Genomic DNA, 23,340 nt, shown 5'->3' on the forward strand with positions numbered 1-23,340 from the left:
TCTCGCCAAGATCTTATGAACTATAACTTGACTAAATGAATTTTTTCCATGGTGTGATGAAACAGCCACTGCCGGATAGTAGTATGGTGTTTGTGGCTAAAGTTAATATTGTATATGGTAGATATCCCACTTGAAGAAGGGTATTCTCCAAGTCACAGAAGGTAGACACTGTGAACCTGTTAGATTTTCCAGTAGTAAGACAACATGTAAATTGTAGGCTGGTAATGCACACCTTTATTATTACAGTGCTACACTTAGACATAGATTTATCATGAGGCAATGTTTCCTTAGTACTACCAAGCTGCTACAAATGGAGTCCATTTCTATGGCCCATCACTAGAGTGCGCGTAGCTAGGGAGCTAGATTCATTAATTGCAGGAGCTTTATATGCTTGTGACATAGAAACTGTGCACAATAAGCTAGCCACTATGGGTTCTGATGCCAGCTCTGCTATAGAACTTCTGGCCTAGTGGGGCCCATTGATATGCCCAGCACTGCTACAAGTATTGACAGCCAATTGAAGATAACAGAATTTTAGACATGAAGACATTTTTGTCTGCCATAGGGCAGGTCAACAAGACTGCTAAATACACACAATGCATTGTATGGCAAACATTGTTAAATCAGCAGGTGTTGGCTTTTTACTGGGTGGGGGCAACCATCCTCCACACACTGGCACGCAGAGCTACAGTTACCAGCATACATATGGATTGAATTGCTTGCTTTTTGATTGCATGAATAACACATGCCATGCTTTGATGTAAATTAGTAGAATTGTTTTTATTTAGACAACCTGGTGCCCATGGGTTCACCTTGTTCACGAAATTAGATGGTTTCTGGTTGGGTTCCACCTACCTGGGGGAAGTGTCTAGTCACACAGCCCATAGTCACGCTTGAATGCCCTGGGATCAGGGGGAGGGTAGGCCCTTAGGGTGAAAGGCTGCCAGGTTTTAGAATTGGTAACCATACATAAATGCAATAGTGCATTGTAGATTAGACTACACTGGATTGCCTTGACATTTTAACTGCATGCTGCTTTTTAACTGACAATCAGTTATACAAAATTGATTTAGGTATTTTTGTGTAGGCCAGGTTTTGGCTAGAGTAAATGTCCATGTTCACTTTGTGTAGGTATTTTTGTGTAGGCCAGGTTTTGGCTAGAGTAAATGTCCATGTTCACTTGGCGTAGGTATTTTTGTGTAGGCCAGGTTTTGGCAAGGGTATATGTCACTGTTCACTTTGTGTACATTTTTGTTTAGGTAGTGTTTTACCTTGCATGCCACGCTAACTAACCGCTATAAGATAGTTTGCTTAAACCTCTTGCAAAGCCCCAAGGTCTTTATCACTGCACTAAATACTATATTGATAGGTATTAGTCAGCATTTGTCGCACAAACGTTGAATAGGGGTGGAATGTAGTGATACACGAAATTGCAACCTTGCCAATCAGGGCTTTAGATGACAGCATTAGCCGCTGAAAGCCAATAGTGTATTCAAAGTATGTGCTAAAAATGCTGACAGTAGTCTGTTGTAGCACTTCCATTATGCAGTAGTGAGCTACAAGGAATATGCAGGCCTAGTATGAAATAGGTCAAATTAAGCATTGTTGATAGACAGGCAGGGAGGGCCCCTAGCTATGTAGCTAATAGGTATTTTTGGAGTGTTTGGAACATCATGGCACCTATATAGCGCTTAGATAGCCAGTCTTAAGCGCTATAAACACTAAGCTATGAGTGCATGCCTTTTAGAGCTTGCAGATGGGGTTAATACATCCCTGCTTCCCTTAGAATATTCAGCCTCACTAACGTTAGCCCTGGCTCCAAGCTAATCTTCCTTTTCTCTGGGAAGGTACTGATAAGACATTCCTCAGCCAGCGCAGATGGGAACAAGGGAGGGGGTAGGAGCGAGCAGGGAGCATCTCAGAGAGAGCTGGGTTTTTTCCATGAGCCAGTTGCACAGGGAAAGTTCTGGAACTGTGCGTCATGGTGACTGACAGCAAGAGGTTATAAAATATCCATGCACACATGGATCAGGGGGAGATCGCCTGTGGACTTGATTCGTGCAGAAACAGGTGCCCGGCATTGGCTCATACGGTGTCCTTCAGCATTGTCCTCTGAGCGGGGCTTGTTTACAGCTAGCTTATGAGGGCCCAAGGTCTCCCCAGTGCTGATTAAAGGGACGTAAGACTGTGTTTCTCTATGTTTCTCTATATTTCTCTATGTTTATCTAAGTTCCATGTTTCACTATATTTTGCATTGCTCTTTGTTTTATGCTTTGTAATATTCTCTTACATTAATCCCAAATGTATATGAAATTCACTGCTTAGAATAAATATGCTAAAGCTTTGAGGGTGTCATTTGTCACTAGCATGAGATCACTGCTCAGCACAATAGAACCTGTATTTTGGGCTGAATTGGGTATTTTTGCTCTCAAAGGGCTGGCCCCGAGGAAGATTTTGCCCAATATCAAGACAGTTGTCCATTGGGAAGCGAGCAAGATCTGATAGACAACAAATATCTCGAGCACACTGCATGGTTAAGAAGATCAGAAACTTGGTGCATCTGCTTCTCTTGCAGAATATGATCCCAGACTCCTACTGAAAGGGCGAGAATCATTGCCCTGCAGTTCCACTGAAAAAGGGGACACTGGGGGCGAGGCCATTAAAAACCGCTGTACTGAACCAATTTGCATATTTAGTCAATTAGATCCACTAATAGACCACTGTACGGACAAAACGGGCCTCATTACGAGGTGGGCGGAATGGGTTTAACGGCGCTGGTAATGGTGCCGGTGCCAGTAAACACATTCCGCCCTATTACGAGGTTCCCTTGCGGGACCCGCTCACAACGTCTGGTCAGACCAGACGTCCTTTGCAGGTCCCGCAAAGGGACCAGGGAGCTAATAACGGGCCCATTATTAACGGGCCCGTTATTAGCTCCCTCCCCATTCCCATTGAGCCCTATGGGGACTTGAATCGGAATGGGGATGTTTTTTTTAATGAGAAGTGCCGGGTCCTCCAATGTTGGAATGACCCGGTAATTCCTCATTCAAGGAACCCGGACCCGAGTTTGGAAGCAGCCATGGGGCTAATAGCACCATGGCTACCTACAAACTCGCAATGAGGCCCAAGGTGCTTCCTAAATCAGTACAGTGGGCCTTATTACGACTTTGGTGGTAGCCATGCTGGTAAAACCGGCACGGCTGCTGCCAGATTCATTTTTTTACCAGTGCCCGGGAATGGGCAATTAAAGGGTCATTACGGCAATGCCGGACCTGGTAATTGCCCATTCCCGGGCGCCAGTAAAAAATGCTCCCCATTCCCATTCGAGCCCCATAGGGCTCAATGGGAATGGGGAGGTCGGATGCACTGGGAAAAAGGCACCCGCCAACAGAACTCGTAGTTTGCTGGTACGGTAACAATGGTACCGGCAAGTTTACCAGTACCGTTGTTACTGTACCGGCAAACTTGTAATGAGGCCCAAAATGACTGCATAGTAGGAATGAAGGCTTATCTCTTTCAAGCGCGACGCAGAGAGCCTTGCAGATCTTGGCGCCATTAACAGATCATGTGCACTGTGCTAGCGGCGTTCTGAAACGTCGCGCCATCATCTCACGCGCCCTGGAGGACATCTTCTCTGCATTGCGGCCTACGTGGACTGAGTCAATCGAAACAATGGCAGCACAAAAGGATTCCATCCCACTTCCTAGAACAGATGGGGGGCGTCACGCCCTCCGGTGTAAACATGCATACGTGCAATCTTTACATTCACAAGATACAGGCGGGCCAGGGGTTGCATTCATGAAAAGGCAATGATTCAATGGATGGACTCGCCTGCTGTTTGCTAGCAGATTAATATTCTGTGTTGGTCTGTACCTGCCGCCTGCGTCACTGCCCGTCTTCACTGCTCCGTCATCCGTGAAATTAAAGGTCCCGCTCCAATTTCCCAAGTCCTCGCCACTCTGCCAGCTAAACTGCAGGCCTCTAATGAGAAAACGAGGCAGTTGATATTTCAGGTCACTTGCGCGTTGGAGCTCTTGCAGACTTAGTTCATAACATGCACAGGATGCAGGATAAATGTCATGATTAAGAAAGGCCTATCTGTGACTTTGTCAGAAGCAATACTAGTGCGGCGGTGGGGGGCAGCTTTTGAGTCAGAGGGAGAGGGTGAAGGTGGAAGGGCACCTCATGGGATATTACTCAGTACCATTTCACTACTTGGTGGGTGGCAGCTGGAGGCATTGGGATGTGAAAGGAGCCCATGGGGGGCATTCGCCCACTCAGCCTCTCCCCCAGCTCTCCACTGCAGTACTTCCTCATATACGCCAGCCTAGTACCAGTATATTTCAGTCTATTGCTTCCTCACAGTTTTGGCTGTTTTTTTTCGTCCCTTTGTTTCCCAGAAATTTTGTTTCATATTTGCTACCCGTAATTGTCACGATTCTTTGTTTATAGTTTTGCAAACTGATTTTACTAGCCATCGCAGTTGAGATCAGGACTCTACCATACAAGGCCCTCCGGATATGTTGGACTGCGACTAGCATGACTGCCCTACGTTGACTCTCTCGTCAAGGGATTTATTTGTTTATTTATTTATTGTATTTGGTACGTGCCGAAAACCCAAAGGTATCAGGGCGTTGGTTACTTCAATGCTTGACTAGCTACAATCTTAGAGTCCTGGGATATACATATAATCCAGTTACAATATATTCAGGGAAGTGACAGCATTACTTAGTCGAATTTGTCAAAGAGCCAGGTGTTAATCATTTTGATGATGGGAATTATAGTCCAATACATCCGGAGAGCCTAAGATTGCAGACCATTGGTCGAGTTGGTCATTTAAACTATTTCTAGTATCTCATGTTTATGATTTGGCTATTCTAGGGGAAAGAGTACTTAAACAGGGTACTACTGAAAATTTACTCGCGTGGATTAAACAACGGTGGTACTCTACCGTATCGTTCGGAGAGATCATGTGCGCTACCAAAGACGGCGCATTAGGGAATCTGTGTTACAGCCATGTGTGTACCCATGGTTTTTCTGAAATGATATGCAACACGCCCAGCTCACTTACCTTGATTTTAAACCACAAGCAGCTCAGGAGGGGTATATACCCCATTGGGCCATACTGGTGACAGGTTATAAAGAAACAGATTATTTACGTGCTTGGAGGTCCCCGTTACTATCAAGGCACACAGGCTTAAAGCAGAGTTATATCAGAAACCTACTAGCTCCAATGCATTGTTCTTCTACGAGCAGCCCCCCCACGCACCTTGAGCGAAGCATCCCATATGGGGAACTAGCTAGGATGGAGCCAACCTGAAGCCAGCCAACTAAGATATCCCAAAAGCATCATTGAATCTGGTTTTCCAAAGAGAGTTCATCGCCAACAGAAAATAGAGACTCAGGAGAAATTTGACTAGAAGGAGAAAAAGGCATAAAACATGTGCTTGATTACTACAAGCAATGGAAAGGATTGGAGGGTAAAGTCTGGCGGCGTACGCTGGACTTACCCATAGGAGCTCCAATCAGACGAATAAGAACAGAATTCTAATGACCATCACTGCCAGGCATTCCCTGTCTGCTATTCTTGAAGGGGGGTAGATAAATGGAACTCAATGGGCCTCATTACACGGATGGCGGTAAGGGATTACTGGCACCGGTAAGGGCACCGGTGCCGGTAATCCCTTACCCCCCTACTACGAGGTCCCTCAGTGGTTCCCGTCCTTAACGTGTGGTGAGACCACACGTTAAGGATGGGACCCGCTGAGGGACTTTAGAGCAAATAACGGTACCGCTAATTGCGGTACCCTTATTTGCTCCTTCCAAATTCCCATTTAGCTCTATGGGGGCTCAAATGGGAATGGGGAAGGGCCATGGTGAATGGGGAATTACCACCCCCGCCAACCTTGGAATGGGGCGGTAATTCCGCCAATCACCACGCCGGACTCTGGCGGCAACCATGGCGCTATTAGCGCCATGGTTACCGCCATCCGTGTAATGAGGCCCAATGGCTTTAAAAACAAAACAAGAAGTGATGAGAAGAAATTGGAATTAATATTAATTGGACCCTTCCCAATAACAGAAAAGTAGGAGAAATGAAAAAGAAAGAAATTTTCTATGGCTGGATGACCAATATAAAACACAGAGACACAAATAAGCTATCAAACGAGTATATGAATATATATCTACAATATATAATCCCACAAAAATACGTACTCTTCTGCCCACATCTAAAAATAAGATGATGTTTCATTTTAATTCACTGGAAACAAGAGAATTCAGGGCTGCCTGGTAAGGTATTGATAGGAATGAAGCAGTGTGTCAACGTTGTTAGGATCCAACAGAAATAGAAACGATAACACACGCAGGGCCTAAGTCACATAGCGTTTTGCAATGGGGTTTTGCCATTTTAAAATGCTTCTGTCAATTAGGCTCCTAATTTTTTGAGTGCATAAAGTCTGGTGGAAAATGATGATATATAGGGAGAAATGTTAATATCATCTACCAAAAAGACATAAGTGGCCATCAAAAGTCATTAATAGTGTGTGCTTTCAATTTCTGGAAATGTACCTTTTGTCTAGTGCAAGCTTTTAAAACTGCGCTGATTCCTATTGGGTAGAGGACACTCTGCGATCCACTCGTTTTATCAGCACTGTGCGTCTTGACTTCCTGGTTATTGATTTCATTGGATGGCAAGTTTATAAAACTAACATTTGAACCAATATTATGAAAAATATGTTTTGACATATGTGACAGGGTCAAGAGGGGATCAAACTTGCTGCAGAGGCATGTGTGGGAGTTGGGAGATCCCCAGTCTCTGTCCCTTCTACATGTACCTGGATGAATATGTCAGGTACTGCTGTCAATCTCCTCCTACCTGTTGTACACATTGCTGGCCAGTCTCTTCCTTCGACCTCCCCCTCCCCCCGGAGTGCTACAGCTACCACGAATCATGGTGCAGAATACCCGGCTTCAGTATTGACAGAGAAGAGAGACAGCGGAGAGAGCGAGGAAACAACAGAAAGTTGCGCCAGTCGAACGAGCCCTTGAAAAGCCCCCTCTAATGCGGACACAAACTCTAATGGTGACTTTTCTCTCAAAGTCTGGCCATTATAAAGAGCTGGTAGATCCATGAACAAAACGGGGCGGGGCATAAAGCTAATTTTATACTTTCCGATCATTGTAACCCGGCCCGGGGAGAAAAAAGGCAGTGGGCCTGGGGAACCAGCTGACACTTAGGAAGGAAGGGAGAGTTTGAAATAGAACAAAGGGGACCTGCCAGTGTTGTTTGTTTGGGTGAGGTTAAGGCAGGAGAAGGCAAGCCAAGGACGGTGCAGCAGAGCATGGAGGAGACATAAAAAGAGTGCGTGCAAGAGGAGGTATTTTGAGGTGAGAGAAAGTGGTTCTTGGGTATCAGAGTGTTTGTATGGTGAGTGAAGAGAGTGACTCTGATTTAGGCTAAGAGTAGCGAGTGTATGAAAGTGTGTTTGTATGGTGAGTGAAGAGTGACTCAGATTCAGGCAAAGTGTAGCGAGTGTATGAGAGTGTGTTTGTATGGTGAGTGAAGAGAGTGACTCAGATTTAGGATAAGAGTAGCGATTGTGTGAGAGTTTGTTTTTATGTTGAGTGAAGAGAGTGACTCAGATTTAGGCTAAGAGTAGCGAGTGTGTGAGTATGTGTTTGTATGGTGAGTGAAGGGAGTGACTGTGATTTAGTCTAAGACTAGCGTGTGTATGTGAGAGTGTGTTTGTATGGTGAGTGAAGAGAGTGACTCAGATTTAGGCTAAGAGTAGCGAGTGTGTGAGTGTGTTTGTATGGTGAGTGAAGGGAGTGACTGTGATTTAGTCTAAGACTAGCAAGTGTATGTGAGAGTGTGTTTGTATGGTGAGTGAAGAGAGTGACTCAGATTTAGGCTAAGAGTAGCGAGTGTGTGAGAGTGTGTTTGTATGGTGAGTGAAGAGAGTGACTCAGATTTAGGCAAAGTGTAGCGAGTGTATGAGAGTGTGTTTGTATGGTGAGTGAAGAGAGTGACTCAGATTTAGGCTAAGAGTAGCGAGTGTGTGAGAGTGTGTTTGTATGGTGAGTGAAGAGAGTGACTCAGATTTAGGCAAAGTGTAGCAAGTGTATGAGAGTGTGTTTGTATGGTGAGTGAAGAGAGTGACTCAGATTTAGGCTAAGAGTAGCGAGTGTGTGAGAGTGTGTTTGTATGGTGAGTGAAGGGAGTGACTGTGATTTAGTCTAAGACTAGCGAGTGTATGTGAGATTGCACGAGAAAGCTGAGAAAGTGAAAGGAGAGGGACTGGGGAAGAAGGTGGGGGTGGAAAGCTGAGTAGCGCAGTGTTGTGGAGAAGCGAAAGTAGTGCAGTGGAGAGGGGAGAGTAGTAGAGTGTATAGGAAAGTACAAGAGCACAAGGAAGAGTAGTAGAAGAGAAAAGAACATTCGAAGGAGACAAGGGAGGAGAGAAGGAAAAGAAAGAAAGTTGAAACACCAGAGAAAGGAATACAAGTGTGTGAGAGCCAAGGACGAGTGGAGCCTGGGCAATTGAAAGGCACCTATTCCAATCGTAAGGACTATTGTTGTTCCGAGGGAATTCTTGAGAGGATCCACCTAGGAACTCCCAGGGGGAGACAGAATGATAAGGTGTTTGCATTTAGGCCATCACCATTAGCCAGTCAGCTGTATATAGTATGGGTTACCGATCTCTGGTGACTACCTTGGGAAGTAGGAACACCTGGGCTAGGGAAGGAAAAGCTCACGGGAGACAAAAGAGAGAGGGACGGTCCTCAGAGAGCCCTTCTCCAAAAATCTTTATAGTAACACTTGAACCTTATTCAAGAGTTTGTAGGTTCCTGAGGCCATCTGTGTCCAATAGAGATGTATTGGAGTAGAATAATCCATATTGTTACTGATATGTCTTCTTGTGTTTTTAACAGTGCAGAAGGGTGCACTACAATAATTAAAAGTAGAGAGTGAGGAAAATACATGCTTTGACGTTCCCAAAGTGATGAGGGAATCCATGCACCCCTTCCAGTTGATCAACAGGACAAGAGAGCTTGATGGAACTTCAAAACATCAGTGAACGGCCTCTATGGGTTTTAGGAAGCTCATATTTAAATGTCAATATTGGTAACTCTCCACTGAGCCTGGGGAAGTCAATGGGAAGACTCTGTACATGGTCTCCTGGGTCCTAGCAGGCGTCCCTATTAGATTCAGGTTGGCTATCATTTCTCATTCATGGTCATGTCAGTCAGGATGGATCTCAGATTAATTCACCTGGCCGTGGTTCCTGTTAGCTGTCACTCTCTGTACAGGGTTTATGGGGTTTACACCTGTGAATTTGGGGGATCATGGGGCCTATATCTGATTCTTCACATTCCTGGCATGTGGAGATGCTGGAGGTTGCAGTCTTTAGTTCATCGCACAGGCCAGTCTATGACCAATGTAAGATGGCTAGCAGTGTTTTTGAACTATTTTCTAATTGTAAAATGGCACTTGAAGATTATAAATCCATACCAGATTATTGCTGGTAACTCAATTAGATGTAGCAGTATGTCTTGAGCTTTGACACCTGAGCACATTGCACATAGTAGGGGTCACCCTCTTTCTTTCCGCATGTTCACACCTAACTGATGCTCCAGGAGCGGATCATCTAGGGCAGACATGGTGGTATAAATGTAGATAGTGGCCATTGTCTCTGACAGCGCTATTGTATATGCAAAGTTGTGTCCCGGCAGCTCTGAACTACAAGAACTAGAATTCCTTGCTACAACATCCTGGTACTAACCAGTAGGATTCATCCTTGCACACCTCAATCAGACCTACCTCCAAGAGCATTGTTGAGGCATGAAAGTGCATGCTAGGAGGAGAACACCACTGGACTGTGAGCTGCTTCCGGCCTCCCCATTCCCATTGAGCCCTATGGGGAGCAGGCTTTGCAGAGGGGCTGAACTCAGGTTACCTATGCTTGACTCTGGTTGGTAATTCCTCCACTTCCCACTGGGGGTAACCATGAATAATGGGGGAGAGTTGTATCCCGGCTGGCTCTGAACTACAAGAACCAGACTTCCTTGTCACAGGCCCCTCAGACTGGAAATCTGGGGAGAGTTTAATACAAAAAATGAATACGTTATTAACAAAGCAATAGAATGCTGTTTTTGGCCCATTCACATTCTTGTTCCCATAGAGAAAAAGCCTAAATTTGTGTGCAGCGCACAGCAAAAGCCACTGAACGGAATTGGATCAGGTAAACAACTTGGGCACGAATGTAAGGGAAGCATGGTACCAAAAGCAAGACAGACACAAAAGATAAGTTTGGAAAACATGTATTGTTCTCAAAGAAGGGGTTGGAAGAATGCCTAGGATGGGAGCACGCTCGACCATCAAATAATAAACAAAACAGTCCTTGTGGAGTCTGTCAAAACAAGCTGGTCTATACTAACAAAACCTAATGTCAACCCTTACTCTAATGTAACAAAATATGTGTGGGCAAAGGTATATGCAGAAGAAATAATCTGCAAATCGATAAAGAATCAATGTGGCTGAGTCAGCTCTCTTTCCCACACTGGACACCATAGGGAAAGGCAGCCCCCGTAGACAGGATGACAGACTCTGGCTCAGGTTCTCAAAATTAAAGGCAGTTCAAAACATGGATCGAGGCCTGCCTGGCCTTTCACGTAAAAAGTATTTCTTTTCAGCTTCATGCCGATCTCCCTCAGTTGGGCTCGGACCATTCAAAACACAAACTTCACACCGGGCTCCCTCAGTCAGGGTCAGACCATTTCAAAACTCAAAGTTCATCTAGGTCTCCCTCAGTTGGGCTCAGACCTTTTAAAGTACAAAGTTCAGGTAGATCTCCTTCTGTCAGGCTCAGACCTTTCACAGTTCAACAACACTTGCCGGAGCTCTCTTCACCAAGCTTTTTACACTTCGGGTCTCCCTCAGTCGGACTCAAACCTCTTTTCAGATGTCGAAGACTTTTGAATGTGCAGGCTTCTTTTACAGACCACTGAAGGACCACTTCAACTCAGAATTCAATGTTCAGCTTTTCCTCTCCCCTTCTCTAGGGGTTAACTACGTTCACTTTAGCTATCGCCTAATACAATGCACCTTTCACGGAGACGTTCGAGTGGGCTACTCCTTTTCGCCGGACCACTCCGTTACTCAGTATCGCTGATTCCACAGCTATATTTATCTTAAAGTTCATTCACAGGTCTGTCTTTGCTCACATCTCATCCACAAATGTGCAGCCTTCACTTATATTTTTTGCAAACCTCAATCTTTCTTAGCACACAATGGTCTGTCAGCCCCCTTGCCAACCCACCGGCTGTGTGCAGTTCTTTTTTGCTATTTTTGATTTCCAATTCACGAGTCAAGGTTAGTACCACATGCTTGGCCTCGCCTCCCCAACTCTGCCGTTCATCTGGGAGGGTCGCTGTCCTCCTCGAAACACAATGCAGTCTTCAATATTGGTATCTGGCCCTCTCAACGTGTCTTTTGCACCCTTGTGGAGGCAACAACCTCCTGTAGGGAACTTTTGGGGTTTTTGACCTGCTGCTCTCATCCCTTGGTCTGTCCCTCTGCTCCAGTAGGTTCACCTTCACCCAGAAGTTCTACTCATAGTTGTGATCCACCATGCTCAGTTTTTCTCAGTAAAATGTCTTTGGACTCTAAGTCCCATAATCCTTCATTCTGATTTGCTCCCACTTCGCTAGCTCCCCCTTTTGGCACTCTGGTGGTTTTGGGAGCTGCAGGAATTCAGGGGGATACTTGTTGAGGTGAGGGCCTCGCCACTTGCTCCTCAAAGACCTGGGCTGTTCTGCTTTGCCCAGGGGAGGAACTCGGGTGTGGGCACTGCCTGGTTACCCCATCTGCTCCTGGTTTGGCTCCCTGGAGGTACAGTTCCCTCTCCACACTGCAGCCTCCGCTGTACTCACAGGTCCAGCAGTCAGGCAGACCTTCTTCTTCCAGGATCCCTCCAGCTCGAATGTTCTCCCTCTGGCTTCTGTGAACCATCCAGCATCACCAGCTCACTCAGAGTGTGCCTGTAGGTTCCACCTTTTATATTTCCTGGGAGAGTCAACCAGATGCCTGACCTTTTCTTGTCCTTTCTTGTTAAGGGGAGAGTTTGTTGTTAAAAGGAAAGAGTCTGTCCTTTGTGTGTTTCTTCTCAGTGATCTTCATCTTCTCAATCCCTCTCTTCTTCGTCTCAGTGTTTGTATAAAATGGGGGCGGAGTTGGGAAGTTGTAGTGTTTTCTGTTAATCATGGGGAAACTGGGTAGGGTATTGTCAGATTGGGGAAGGTGGATGTAGGGTTGCAGGTACAGGGGTTCTAGATTTCCATGAGGCTCTCCCCTTTTTTCCTTTAGGGAAAAGTGCTGGGGTAGCATGAGACATGGTTTAACATATCCCATGTAGACTGAGGGGTTGTCAAAAAGGGTGGTGTCAGAAAGGTGGGAATACAGCATCTCTCCCGATGGCATTCCTCCTTGAGTCCCCAAGGACCACTTGTCCAGGTGATCCTCCCACACTAGTCCAACCCAAGGGTCTGGTTCTAAAGGCAATGGTCGTGCCCTGGCCACCTGAACAAAGGATCCTTGGAGTCTATCTGTGAGAACACCCACAGGTTTCTCACACGAAACGTGGACTCGATTTCTGGTAGGGGTCTGTCGTTATTCCATCCAGTAGTTGTGGTGTCCCCTTCTCCCAAAGTTATAGCTATATATGGGTCTCAGAATACATCAGAAAAGCTTTTCAGAAATGAAAAAGCAGCCATTTTCCCCCCAAAATACTATTGCTAATAACTTTTGACTTACTGGATGGATGTCGATGACATTTTCAAAACAAAATGTTTTTCAGGAGTCCCTTCCAAGCTGCAAATGTAATGGGCCCCAAAGAAACCTATTGGTGCAACATATACAGTGGCCGGGCCCCAAAGAAACTATGGTATAACAAAACCGTTGAAATTCAGTGAAAAATCTTTTAGCTAGGAGAGAGTTAAGGTGATCAGATTTAATGTGAAAAATACATAGCAACAAAACCTTTGAAATTCATTGGAAAAACCATGGTTAAGAGAGAGTTAAGGTGGTCAGGTTTTACGCAGCAAAACCCCTGAAATTCAGCAACCATATTTTGAGAAAGTCCACCTTAACTATGCGCTTCCTGTAGCAAAGCGTATGACCACAATGATGACATCACCAATGACATCACTAATTAACCATACATGTAAAAACCGATGAGATCAATAATTACATCAAATGTGACATCACTGAGAAAATAAGTTGATATTTTTATTGACCTCTTTTGATACATATTTTTATTTCCTTACACAATTACAATACTTCATTGCAGGGAAATCACCTGATTCTGGTAAATCTATTTCATGTGTTTCAAACATAATATAATAAGTATATGAAGCAGTAAAAAAAACATAATAAGAATAGGTAGAAGTAGAAACATGTTTAATAGTAAGTCTTATGAAAATTGTCAGTGTCAATGTTCACATTTAAATTTCTAAATGACAAGTTTTATAAAAAAAGAAATAAAAATGCATACAAAACAAAGTATGTGCCTGTGTGCATTGTGATAATATATAATCTAAGAATTTAAAATGTGGTTAATATGGACACAAACAATCAGTTACTTATGCTAGGTAATTGCATACCGCACATTACATTTAAAGAAACCTGGACAAGATACATTTGTACTGTGTAATTATGAAATATGGACAAAAATGTTATGTTAAAAAACAGAGTTGTCATATTTCAAAATGTAATTAAGCAAACCAATGACACCAGTGACACCTGTGATGTCATGCATGATGTAATTAGTGATGCCATCAATGATGTCATGTATCATGTAATTAGTGATGTCCCCAGTAATGTCATATGTGGTGTCATCATTATGGTCCTACGCTGCGCAACAGGGGGTGCATAGTTAAGGTGGACTTGCCTGAAATGAGATTGCTGAATATCAGTGGTTTTGTTGCATTAAACCTCATCACCTTAAATCTTTTTCAGTTTGCTTGCACCGTGTTAGCCAAGGGTTGAATAGTGCATTGATCCAAAAGAAACCAACGAGTCAACCCGTTCAATGGGCTAATCCTTTATTTTGGTTATTTGCAAGTGGTTATGGAATTTCACCACTTCCTCAGACAGGGATGGAACGGTATTTGATGCTGTAATGTTTTTCAAAGCCTTTATTTCAACCATGCCTGAGAAACTTTTTAAATTCCATGAAATCCTGCAAGTAAGAAAAATAAATGACTTAGTTAGCCTATTTAACGGATCAACTCGTTTTATATAAAATAATGTTTGCAAAATTGATTAAATAAATGAGAACGTTAAAAATAGTTTCAATTGGTTAAGAAAATTAAAAAAATAACTAGTTGTCAGTTACAATTATTTTGTTAATGCAATTTAGATTACTCTTTGTAAAGTGAACCATTAGCTACATATTCACAAACGCAGTCATCTTTCCTAGTACTGTTTGGTTGTTCTAATGGATTCCTTGTGAATTATTTCTTGCAACAGGGAGTGTTCATTAGGGGTAATGTTTTTTTATATAAAAAAATAAATAAGTTCATGAGAGAGTCAAAAGCCATATAAATCCAAGCATTTGTAAAATGAGCAAAGATTTGGATTGCAAAATCCAGTATGTGCATTTTCTTTGACCTTTTACAAGCATTAACACATATATCATTGCCATGATATTACAATGTGTGCAAGTGTGCCAATTAAGGATGCAGAGTAATTATGGAAGAATGTGGTGTGACTATAAATGTCGGTATACAAGAATTAATATATTTTAGTTTTGAGACAAAATTAGATGTCACAGAGGTACAATTTAAAAAATAAGTTTGAAAGAAAACAATAACTGTTTGGTATTAATTATCAGAGCATATTAGAAAACTTAATCAGTGTTTTATGTAACAATGTACATATCAATGTTTATGTATACGATGCAAAATATGCTTTGTCAAACTCTTCTGTTATGTAGCTGCACGTTTTTGTGTTGTGAGGAGTCAGGAATGAGACACGGACACAGAGGAGACAAGTTTGTGGTTACAAACATTTGTTAACAAAATGGGAGTTGGAAAATACCTCACTATCCCTAATCGAGGAGGAATTTCTCTACCTCATACAAACTAATGAATCTGTCCGGTGTCAAGATGCCCAAACAAAAGATCTGTCCTGTGTCTGTAATCCTACCCTGGCCCTCTGTAAAGACTGGAGGGGGGGTGGTATCTGTTTCTGCCCTCTATATGGCAGGGAAGAGAAACAGAGAACCCCAGCAAAGGTTCTCTATTTGGTAGCTGTGGACGAGCAACTAAGGCATAAGCTCTCAGGAGGTGATGTGGGCTGGATCTTAAGTATAGTGTGTCCCCGACCCCCCTCCCCACAAAGGAATGTCCACACACTATGTTATTTGCTAACACATCTCTTTATATAAAAAGAAGGTTCAGATATATAAACACATTTCAATAACACACTTTGTACTCTGGTAATGCTATAATGACACATCTGTACTTTTCTATGTGGTACCACACCCAGACTGTAGGTTCCTTTAAAATGCATCATCTGCTGACAGTTATATCCGAGCATACAAATCATTCAGCCAGGTGAATCAGCATATAGTTAGAGAAGAAAGACAGGTCAAGGTTAAGTAATGGCTGAATGCTTTCTTTGGAGAGAGATACACAATTCTGAGTGAAGATCCCCCACCTTGGCAACCTGTAATAAAAAGATTAACAAGCACAGTCCATACATGCTCAATAAGCCTTGCTTCTTGGTTAGAAAGTTCAACCACCCCAATGTATCTGGAGTGGGAGAGTTTATTCAATGGTCCTTCGATGGTATCCTTCGAGGATGGACCTCCTTTGAAGAAGGAGCCACTGGGTTTCGAGATCCTTGAGGGAAAGTAGAACACGTGTGGTGATACAGCAGCTTCAACCTTCGTGGTGCTTTTCGATGATCAATCGTTTCCTCGATGGTGTAAGTCCTGGGAAGATGAGGCGTACGGAAGGCCTAGATGCAAAATGTTCAGTGCTGCAAAAAAGACTTTGAGGACTTGAAAGACAGTCGGCAGTGATGGATGTAAGCCCGGAAGTGGGCGTCGGATGTCAGGAGTCGTGGTCGTTGGTCCTCTGGCCTGTCAGTGCTGTAGCCACAGCACGTACTTTGGGATAGCTTCAGCGCGATCTGGCTTCTAGGGTACTTTGATGAAGAGCAGCAGTTTTTGCACAATGGTCCCTCGTAGCTCAGGGAGAGCTCTCCTAGCCAGGTCCTCTCTCGGATCAGCCCTCAACAGACTCGACAGCTTCAAGTTTTGACATCAACTTCTGAACAAATTGGTAAGTGAGAGGTCCCCAGATATACATATCTGTCCCTCATTCACTCTGGATGTGGCAAGCTCAGTAAGCCAATCAATCACAGAGAAGGGCATTCATGCAGGTAGGGATCCTATCAGACTCACAGGCATTCAGGCCATTCACTCCACCCAGACACCCATAACAAGGAATGTGGATTGTGGCAAGCACCCAGCCTTTCAGCACACTCCACTTCATTCATGTCAGTTTTCAGGCAGGGTTGTCTCATTCATTGTGCCACACACACAGAAACCAGACACCCATAACATGGAATGCATATTGGTCACACACTCCATTCACACAGGTTCCACCACAAGGATGTACCCACAACATATAGTCACTGGGAAGGCTCCATCCAGTCTGGCCTGGACTTCCCCACAAGACCATATATGGTTATTCCACCCAACCGCCAGTCAGCGGAAGGGACAGAGTCAGAGCTTCCCATGACTTTGGTAAAACAAAGTAACAGGCAATGGAAACCAAGAGGCTTGAGGAGCCATCTTGCCTTATATCAGGAACCTGATTCCTATGGCAGGGCATGGGTATGACAAAATGGAGGATGCTCAGAGCTCCTGTCACATCAGCATGAAGCTGCCACCAGCCCTTACCCTGCTCTGTGTGGAACACACAGGTGCCCCAAAACATACACTAGGGGTACAGGGCTGTACCCCCACCCATGGGTGCCATAAGGGTATCCCAATGGTCACTTTTCACTACAACCAAAAAGAGGAAGAGCACTGCCAGGGGTCCCAACTGGACTCCTCTGCAGAAAATAACACAGAACACACATTATAAGGAAGTACAGCACAAGGACAGGGAAGCCCTGCCTCTCCAAAGCATTTCCAGCATCACACCCTCACACTCTAAAAAAGCTCTAATGTGTAGGGGTATTGACTCTTGAATTTTCAAAGTGTTCAAATGTTCACGTTCAACACAAAAGTTCCAATCCAACAAAATGTTTTCCAATGAACTATGTTCACAGTTCCAGGGATCAGTTTCCTTCCTCGCATTCCATGTTTCAGGTTTCACCAACTCAACAGAATTTCAGATTCCAAGAGTATTACTCGCTCCTCTAGGTGTATTTACTTGTTTTGGGCTATCGGCTCCCATCCCCAAGCGTTCTCTTCCTCTTTTACACATTCTAAGGACTCTCTTTCTCTCTGTACAATTTCATAATATTTTATTATTCCAGGGTATAGCCTTCCTTCAGAAGGTATTTGGTCTACACCTGGGATACTCTCCCTTAAGGTATTCACACAAATGCCTAACTTTCACTTCACCTTGTGCAACTTCCCTCCATGACTTTATTATCTAAACATCAATCTTCACCTGGTATACTTTTCGGCCTGGAATTTGTTGCACAAACACTTTGTTATGCTGATACTAAACTTCACCTGGTATACTTGTTTGCCAGGAGTTTGTTACAAGCATTCTTTTTATACACATACTTAACTTCACCTGGTATACTTGTTTGTTAGGACTTTACCGTACGAGTCATTCCTTCTTTCAGTTTAGGGTTCAATAACCCATGTTTAACTTGTTTTGCTAATACTCTCACTTCTTTAGTAACAGCGCCATTTCCCTCGCACTGTGTTCACAAGAAATGATTTGCCCGGAAACCCACTTGTTCCTCTCAGGTGCACCAGTTGTTTCGATTGCTTCTGCAGAGCGAAGTATACTTGCCGGCAACCTGGTTACCCTTTTTTTCCTTCCCAGGGCTTTCGATAGTCTCCAGCGTTTGTCCACTCTCCCCTGTTTCGGTGTACTGGGTTCACGTGCGCGCTGTCAAGCGCAGCTCCCTCGTTGTGTCAGCTTTCACAGTGCGCTGTCCTGTTGCTCTCTCGCATTCAGCACCAATCCGCCCAGACCCTGGTTTCTCTATTCCCTTCTTGGATTCACTTCCAGGTCGCCTGCCATGTTGTGCTCCTCTTCAGCACGGTGCTCAGAATTTTTACGGGCTGCGAGGCAGTCCCGCGTCTGCAGCTCTCTCTCCTTCCCATAATCAGCTGCAGCCGGGCCCTAGTTCACTGCACTGGTCGATCGGTCTTCGGGATCCTTATCACTCTGTTGCTCTTTCTCGTGTCAGTCATTATGGAGTTGCTTTCTGAATGACTGGAAGGATGTGGCTATTGGGCCTCCTAGGAAGTCATCCTCACTACTCCCTGCCACTTCCTCATCCTAGTTTTCCAGATTATATCCCTAATCACTATAGATCCTTGAGGAGCTGGGGTATGAATGTAACAATTTGCCATTCAGACATGGAGGATTGAGGAAACATCCCTGGAAGGGAATGGGAGCATGTGGTTTTCTCCAACGATATCATCTGGTCTCCCTGAGCATCACCTCCCCCTAAGTGGCCCTCCCTCATATAGCCGCCCCCAGGATAAGGAACAGGCAGATGCTGCTGTGCCCTTGCCACATATGGTGAGGTCATCTCAGGGAAAGGAATGATGATATTGTCAGAATCATTGATGTCAACAGTAATACAAAAGGAATAATAATATTACAGAATTCTTATGACTTGTAATAGTAAGTAAAACCTAAAGACAGAGTTATTGTAGGCGTCTGAGTTTCCCTACAAAGGTATTTTTAAACATTATACATTATATATATTCTGCATTGTCATACATTATTTTTCTCAGATTATATATGGTATACAAAGTAGGGACATTGCAATCTAAATTTAAGTTGCTTTACAAATTTGTGAATAATGTAATATATCGTCAGATATCTTGGGATCATTTTGTATGAGGTTATTGTGTTTGTTCATTTCACAGTTACTGTACTTTTGATATAACACAATATAATTCCTTCCCACCGCAGATTACATCACTGACCAAATCATTAATTACATTTTGCAAGTAGTTGTATTTGCCCCCTTAGCTCTCTTGTAAATCTACTGCAAAGTTAATACAAAATGACTGTAAAAGTATTGCGATTTTACCACAATAACGACTTTCATTGGTAAATAAAAAGATGGCAGGATTACGTGGAAATGGAAATGTGCTTGACAATTTGAACATTCTTCCCCATCCTCACTGAAAATGTCCCTGTGCCCACATTTACTTTCCAGGTATCCCCATTGTATAAATCCTCCCCGATCCTCTCATATAACCCCCTTTCACTCGCCTGTTCATGTGACACATTCCTTCTTCAAGCCCAGCAGCGGCCGTTCCATGAGTTTCCCCGCAGAAATCCTGTGGGATTCTCCCAGTAAGACAAAATTGTTCTGGAACAAGCGGGCTTCCCAGCCCATCAATACGTTTCCCACTAGATATGTGGTCCGGATATGAACCCCCCACTTTTCTTTTTTGGCTTCCCTCTTGATTACTGTGTGAATCACTCACTTCGAGGAAACAGAAATTGAGCCTTTTCACGCATGATCTGCTGTACCAGTAATGTTACTCATGAGGCCGTAAGTGATGTCATATGTGAAATCATCAGTGATGTCATGTGTGATGTCATGAGGGTACTTACAGGCGCAATGCAAGCCTCATAGCTGCTGAATTTCTGGGGCTATACTGCATTAAATCAGCACCTTAACATTACTAATGTTTTTTCACTGAATATAAATATAGATACACATACAATATTCAGTTAAGCACATCCCAACAGCAAGGTGCAGTAATCCCCTCAAGCGTAACAGGCATGGACTTGGCAAGTACCCCCATCACAAATGCACCATTTCAGATTGCCCTGTGTGGCACTATATGGATGCTTGATTGGGGTGTTTACCAAGTCTCTCCCTATTGATGGAAGCCTTTGCCACTATTTATCAAGCAGCTTCTGTAATTATGCCACTGGCATGACTTTTAGTTGTAGGTAGTCAAACTGCTAGTGGTCCTTCTCTATCTGGACTGTATGATTACTCTGTACTCTGCTCCATCCCTATTAACTGGACACGTGCAACTTGGATAAACCTGCTGATCAAGGAGCGTAGTGGAGAGGATGACCTCTTCCTCCCTGAAGTCCAGCGTATCCAATCATTGTCTATTTCTTCCTAGGTCTCGCCGCGTAATACATGAATTAATAAGGAAGAGAATATCACCACAGAGAACCATTTGCCAGCAGGCGTCTTCACACAAAAGCTATCATATGGTCAGGTTGAAGAATCTGTTAGATTGTGGGTTTAGGGTTAGTTGAACATTCTACAAAACGCCTGTGAATCCAGGTAGTGTCAGTCCAGCACAAAGAGAAACCAATTCCAGTGTGAACTCATCACTCCTCCCTGTTAAGTATCAGGCTGGGCACCATAATTCCCTTCGAAAGAGATGGCCCGACACGCAGTGCTCCGGATAGGATTTTGAAGTGGGAGTATTTTACTCCCTATTTTTTAAAGTTGCAGTAAAATAATTTTTTAGGGAGCAAAAAAGTAATTCCCATTCCCAAATGGAGCATTTAATAAGTGAGTAAAAATAGGTTTTAACTGTAAAACAGAAATGTTTTATAACAAATATTGCTTGCAACAAGTTATTCATATCCATAATTGTTTACCTCTTCAGATCAGCCAGTAATATTAATTTCTTCCTGTGGCATTTAGTGTACTCCTGGACCAAGAATATCAGTGCAGTTGTGTGGATTAAGGTAGGGGTACAGGCTGCTATGTGTCTGTTTCCTATTTTTGTTGGGAGTACTTGTACTCCCTATTTTTTTTTTGTTGGAACTATTTGCCTCTTTTGTGGGGATAAAAGTGGCTGATAAACCCCCTTATCTGTAGGGCTGCAGGCGCAGCTCAACAAACAGTGGTCGAAGCGGGTGGGAGCAGTGCTCCTCTCATTTGTTTATTAAGTTTTACTGTACCTATACTTTGATTTTAAAAAGAAACCGTTCCGGAATGGTTTTGTTTAAAAATAAACGTGTAGGAAGAAGTTGAAACTTGCACTTTCAGTGCACTACACTGAACGTTCCCTTAATCAACAGGCGGATGTGTTTGGGGGTTTGTATTGTGCGTAGGAGGGGGCGTGGTGATGGGCTTTGTGGGGACTGGTGCAAGCCAGTAGGGCACATAGTTCCACTACTTCTTTTCGTACACTTCGACCACTGTCAACAAGCAATACAGTTTTAAACAGCTGACAATCCACAATACAGGCCTGGGCACGGGTGCTAGGGACAAGGGTCAGAGTTGGCATGTCTATTGTCCTCACTCTCAGAAACCAGTCACAGTCAACAATGAAAGACTGAAGGTCAAGCCTTAAATTGAATCGGAACAATACGAACTCTTCATTAATGATCAGCGCAATGTGGACAATAATCCTCAATGAAAGGTATATCTCTGCTAACCTAATCCCCCTACACTTTCCCCCACTGACTCATGCCTCCCTCACTGACCACCTTACACTAGTCCCATCACCCTTCACACATGACATGACAGGAAACAACCTACAAGCATACTGCTCTACTGAAGCAACAGCACTCCACACTGTTCCAGATCTATTCCAGCAGTCCTCACCCAAGCAGAGGCTAACCTGCTCTCACACTGCTGACTTCAATTGTATTGGTCAGGGGCCCTCCACTATGGATTAAATGAAACACATACCCAAGTGTCACCCCCACCTAGCTGGTACTTACGTGCCACCTAGCAGGGCTCATATACTTCCACTCTGCATGCATCAACATCTCAGGAGTCACACGTGCCTTTCCCTCTAGCCTAGTGCCAACCCACCCCCTCCTTTCCAGAGCCAGGAGGGGCCGCAAGGGGCCAAAGGGCAGAGGGATGGTCCTATCTTTCCCACTAGCCTAGTAGCAACCCACCCCCTCTTTTCCAGGGTCACAGGAATCAAGGGGGCCAAAAGGGCAGAGGGACGGTCCTATGAATGATTGCCAACTTCCTTTTGCTTACACTTTTGCAGAATTTTGTTTTCTGATGTGTCCACTATCTATCTATTATAATTCTTATATAGCGCCCTATCGCACTTTATTTTAACACAAAATGTGGGAGAACTTCCGTACCCAGCCTTACAACCGCCACCCCACTCCCACATATATACCTAATCCCAATTTACCATTCGCATTTTGGGGCAAAATAATGGAAAGAAAATCAGTAAAAAGTTATTTGGTGCACGTGTGGGTTGGCAAAAGTGAGCTAGACCAGAGGGCCACCACAAAAGGTCACCGTATATCAGATTACATAATAAAGATAATGAGAACACCACCTCCGCAATATAGAAATGCCAGGAACCAGGGTTCAAGTCCAGGGTGCACGGCAGTGGACTGCATCCGGACACTTTTTTCAGAGGGCAGATGCTGTCCCCCCATTTATTTTGGAGGCCGTGTGCAGACTGAAAAACATTGCCTGTCTTTTCAGAATTTATGCTGACCTTGGAAATTAAACCACAGTCACTAGGTTCACAGGCAAGACCTTCACCACTGCACCATATTTTTATTTTTATTTTTTAGTGCTTATGGTTAAAGCAAAACCTTTAAACTACAAATAGTAATGGAAAAGAAGAAAAAAGCAAAGAAAAACAAAATGTTATCACCCATTTAACAAGTTGTTAAAACCGATCTTAAAACAATTCATTAATTAGTAGCAAATCAATATAATAATAACATTTTCACGGGTCAATACCTATAAACTCTACAAATCGAAGCGTATCTACGATTAAGGAGACATATGCTCCTCAATGTATCATTGTCCAAACAGTTTCTACTGAGAGGTCAATAAAATCTTTAAAATGCTTCTTCAAAACTGTATTCCTTTGCCCATTCAACATTGAGCACTTTACCAGTGAATGTTTTAGAGATTCAATTTCCTCGTGGCAAAATCTACAAAGGTTCGATGTTGCTTTCTTTCGATCCCTCGTTGCTAGTACTTCATTCATTCATTGCCTCCAAATTTAACCAAAAGCTTAAAAAATATATTCGTTTCTGTTTACAGAGGACGTACTCTAAATATGATGGCAGTACATTCCAGGCTTTAGATTCTCGGTGCAAATATGCAACATTCTTATACTTCTTACATTCAGTGATTGTATT

The 23,340-nt window shown here is 43.6% G+C and overlaps 1 protein-coding gene across 3 annotated transcripts in view; it reads right to left on the bottom strand.

Moving 5' to 3' along the window:
• ST8SIA5 (ST8 alpha-N-acetyl-neuraminide alpha-2,8-sialyltransferase 5) overlaps positions 1-23,340 on the bottom strand; it is a 550,348-nt gene that overhangs the window by 354,360 nt on the left and 172,648 nt on the right. For 2 of the 3 annotated variants that reach the window (XM_069626923.1, XM_069626922.1), the window contains exon 2: positions 3,874-3,981. The exons of the other annotated variant lie outside the window; for it this stretch is intronic. In XM_069626923.1, coding sequence (XP_069483024.1) covers positions 3,874-3,981 — 108 coding nt within the window. The remainder of the gene's footprint in view (positions 1-3,873; positions 3,982-23,340) is intronic. 3 annotated transcript variants of the gene reach the window in all.

This window comes from Ambystoma mexicanum, chromosome 6p, assembly GCF_040938575.1.
Source record: "Ambystoma mexicanum isolate Mex_15411 chromosome 6p, UKY_AmexF1_1, whole genome shotgun sequence".
Taxonomy (NCBI): domain Eukaryota; kingdom Metazoa; phylum Chordata; class Amphibia; order Caudata; family Ambystomatidae; genus Ambystoma; species Ambystoma mexicanum.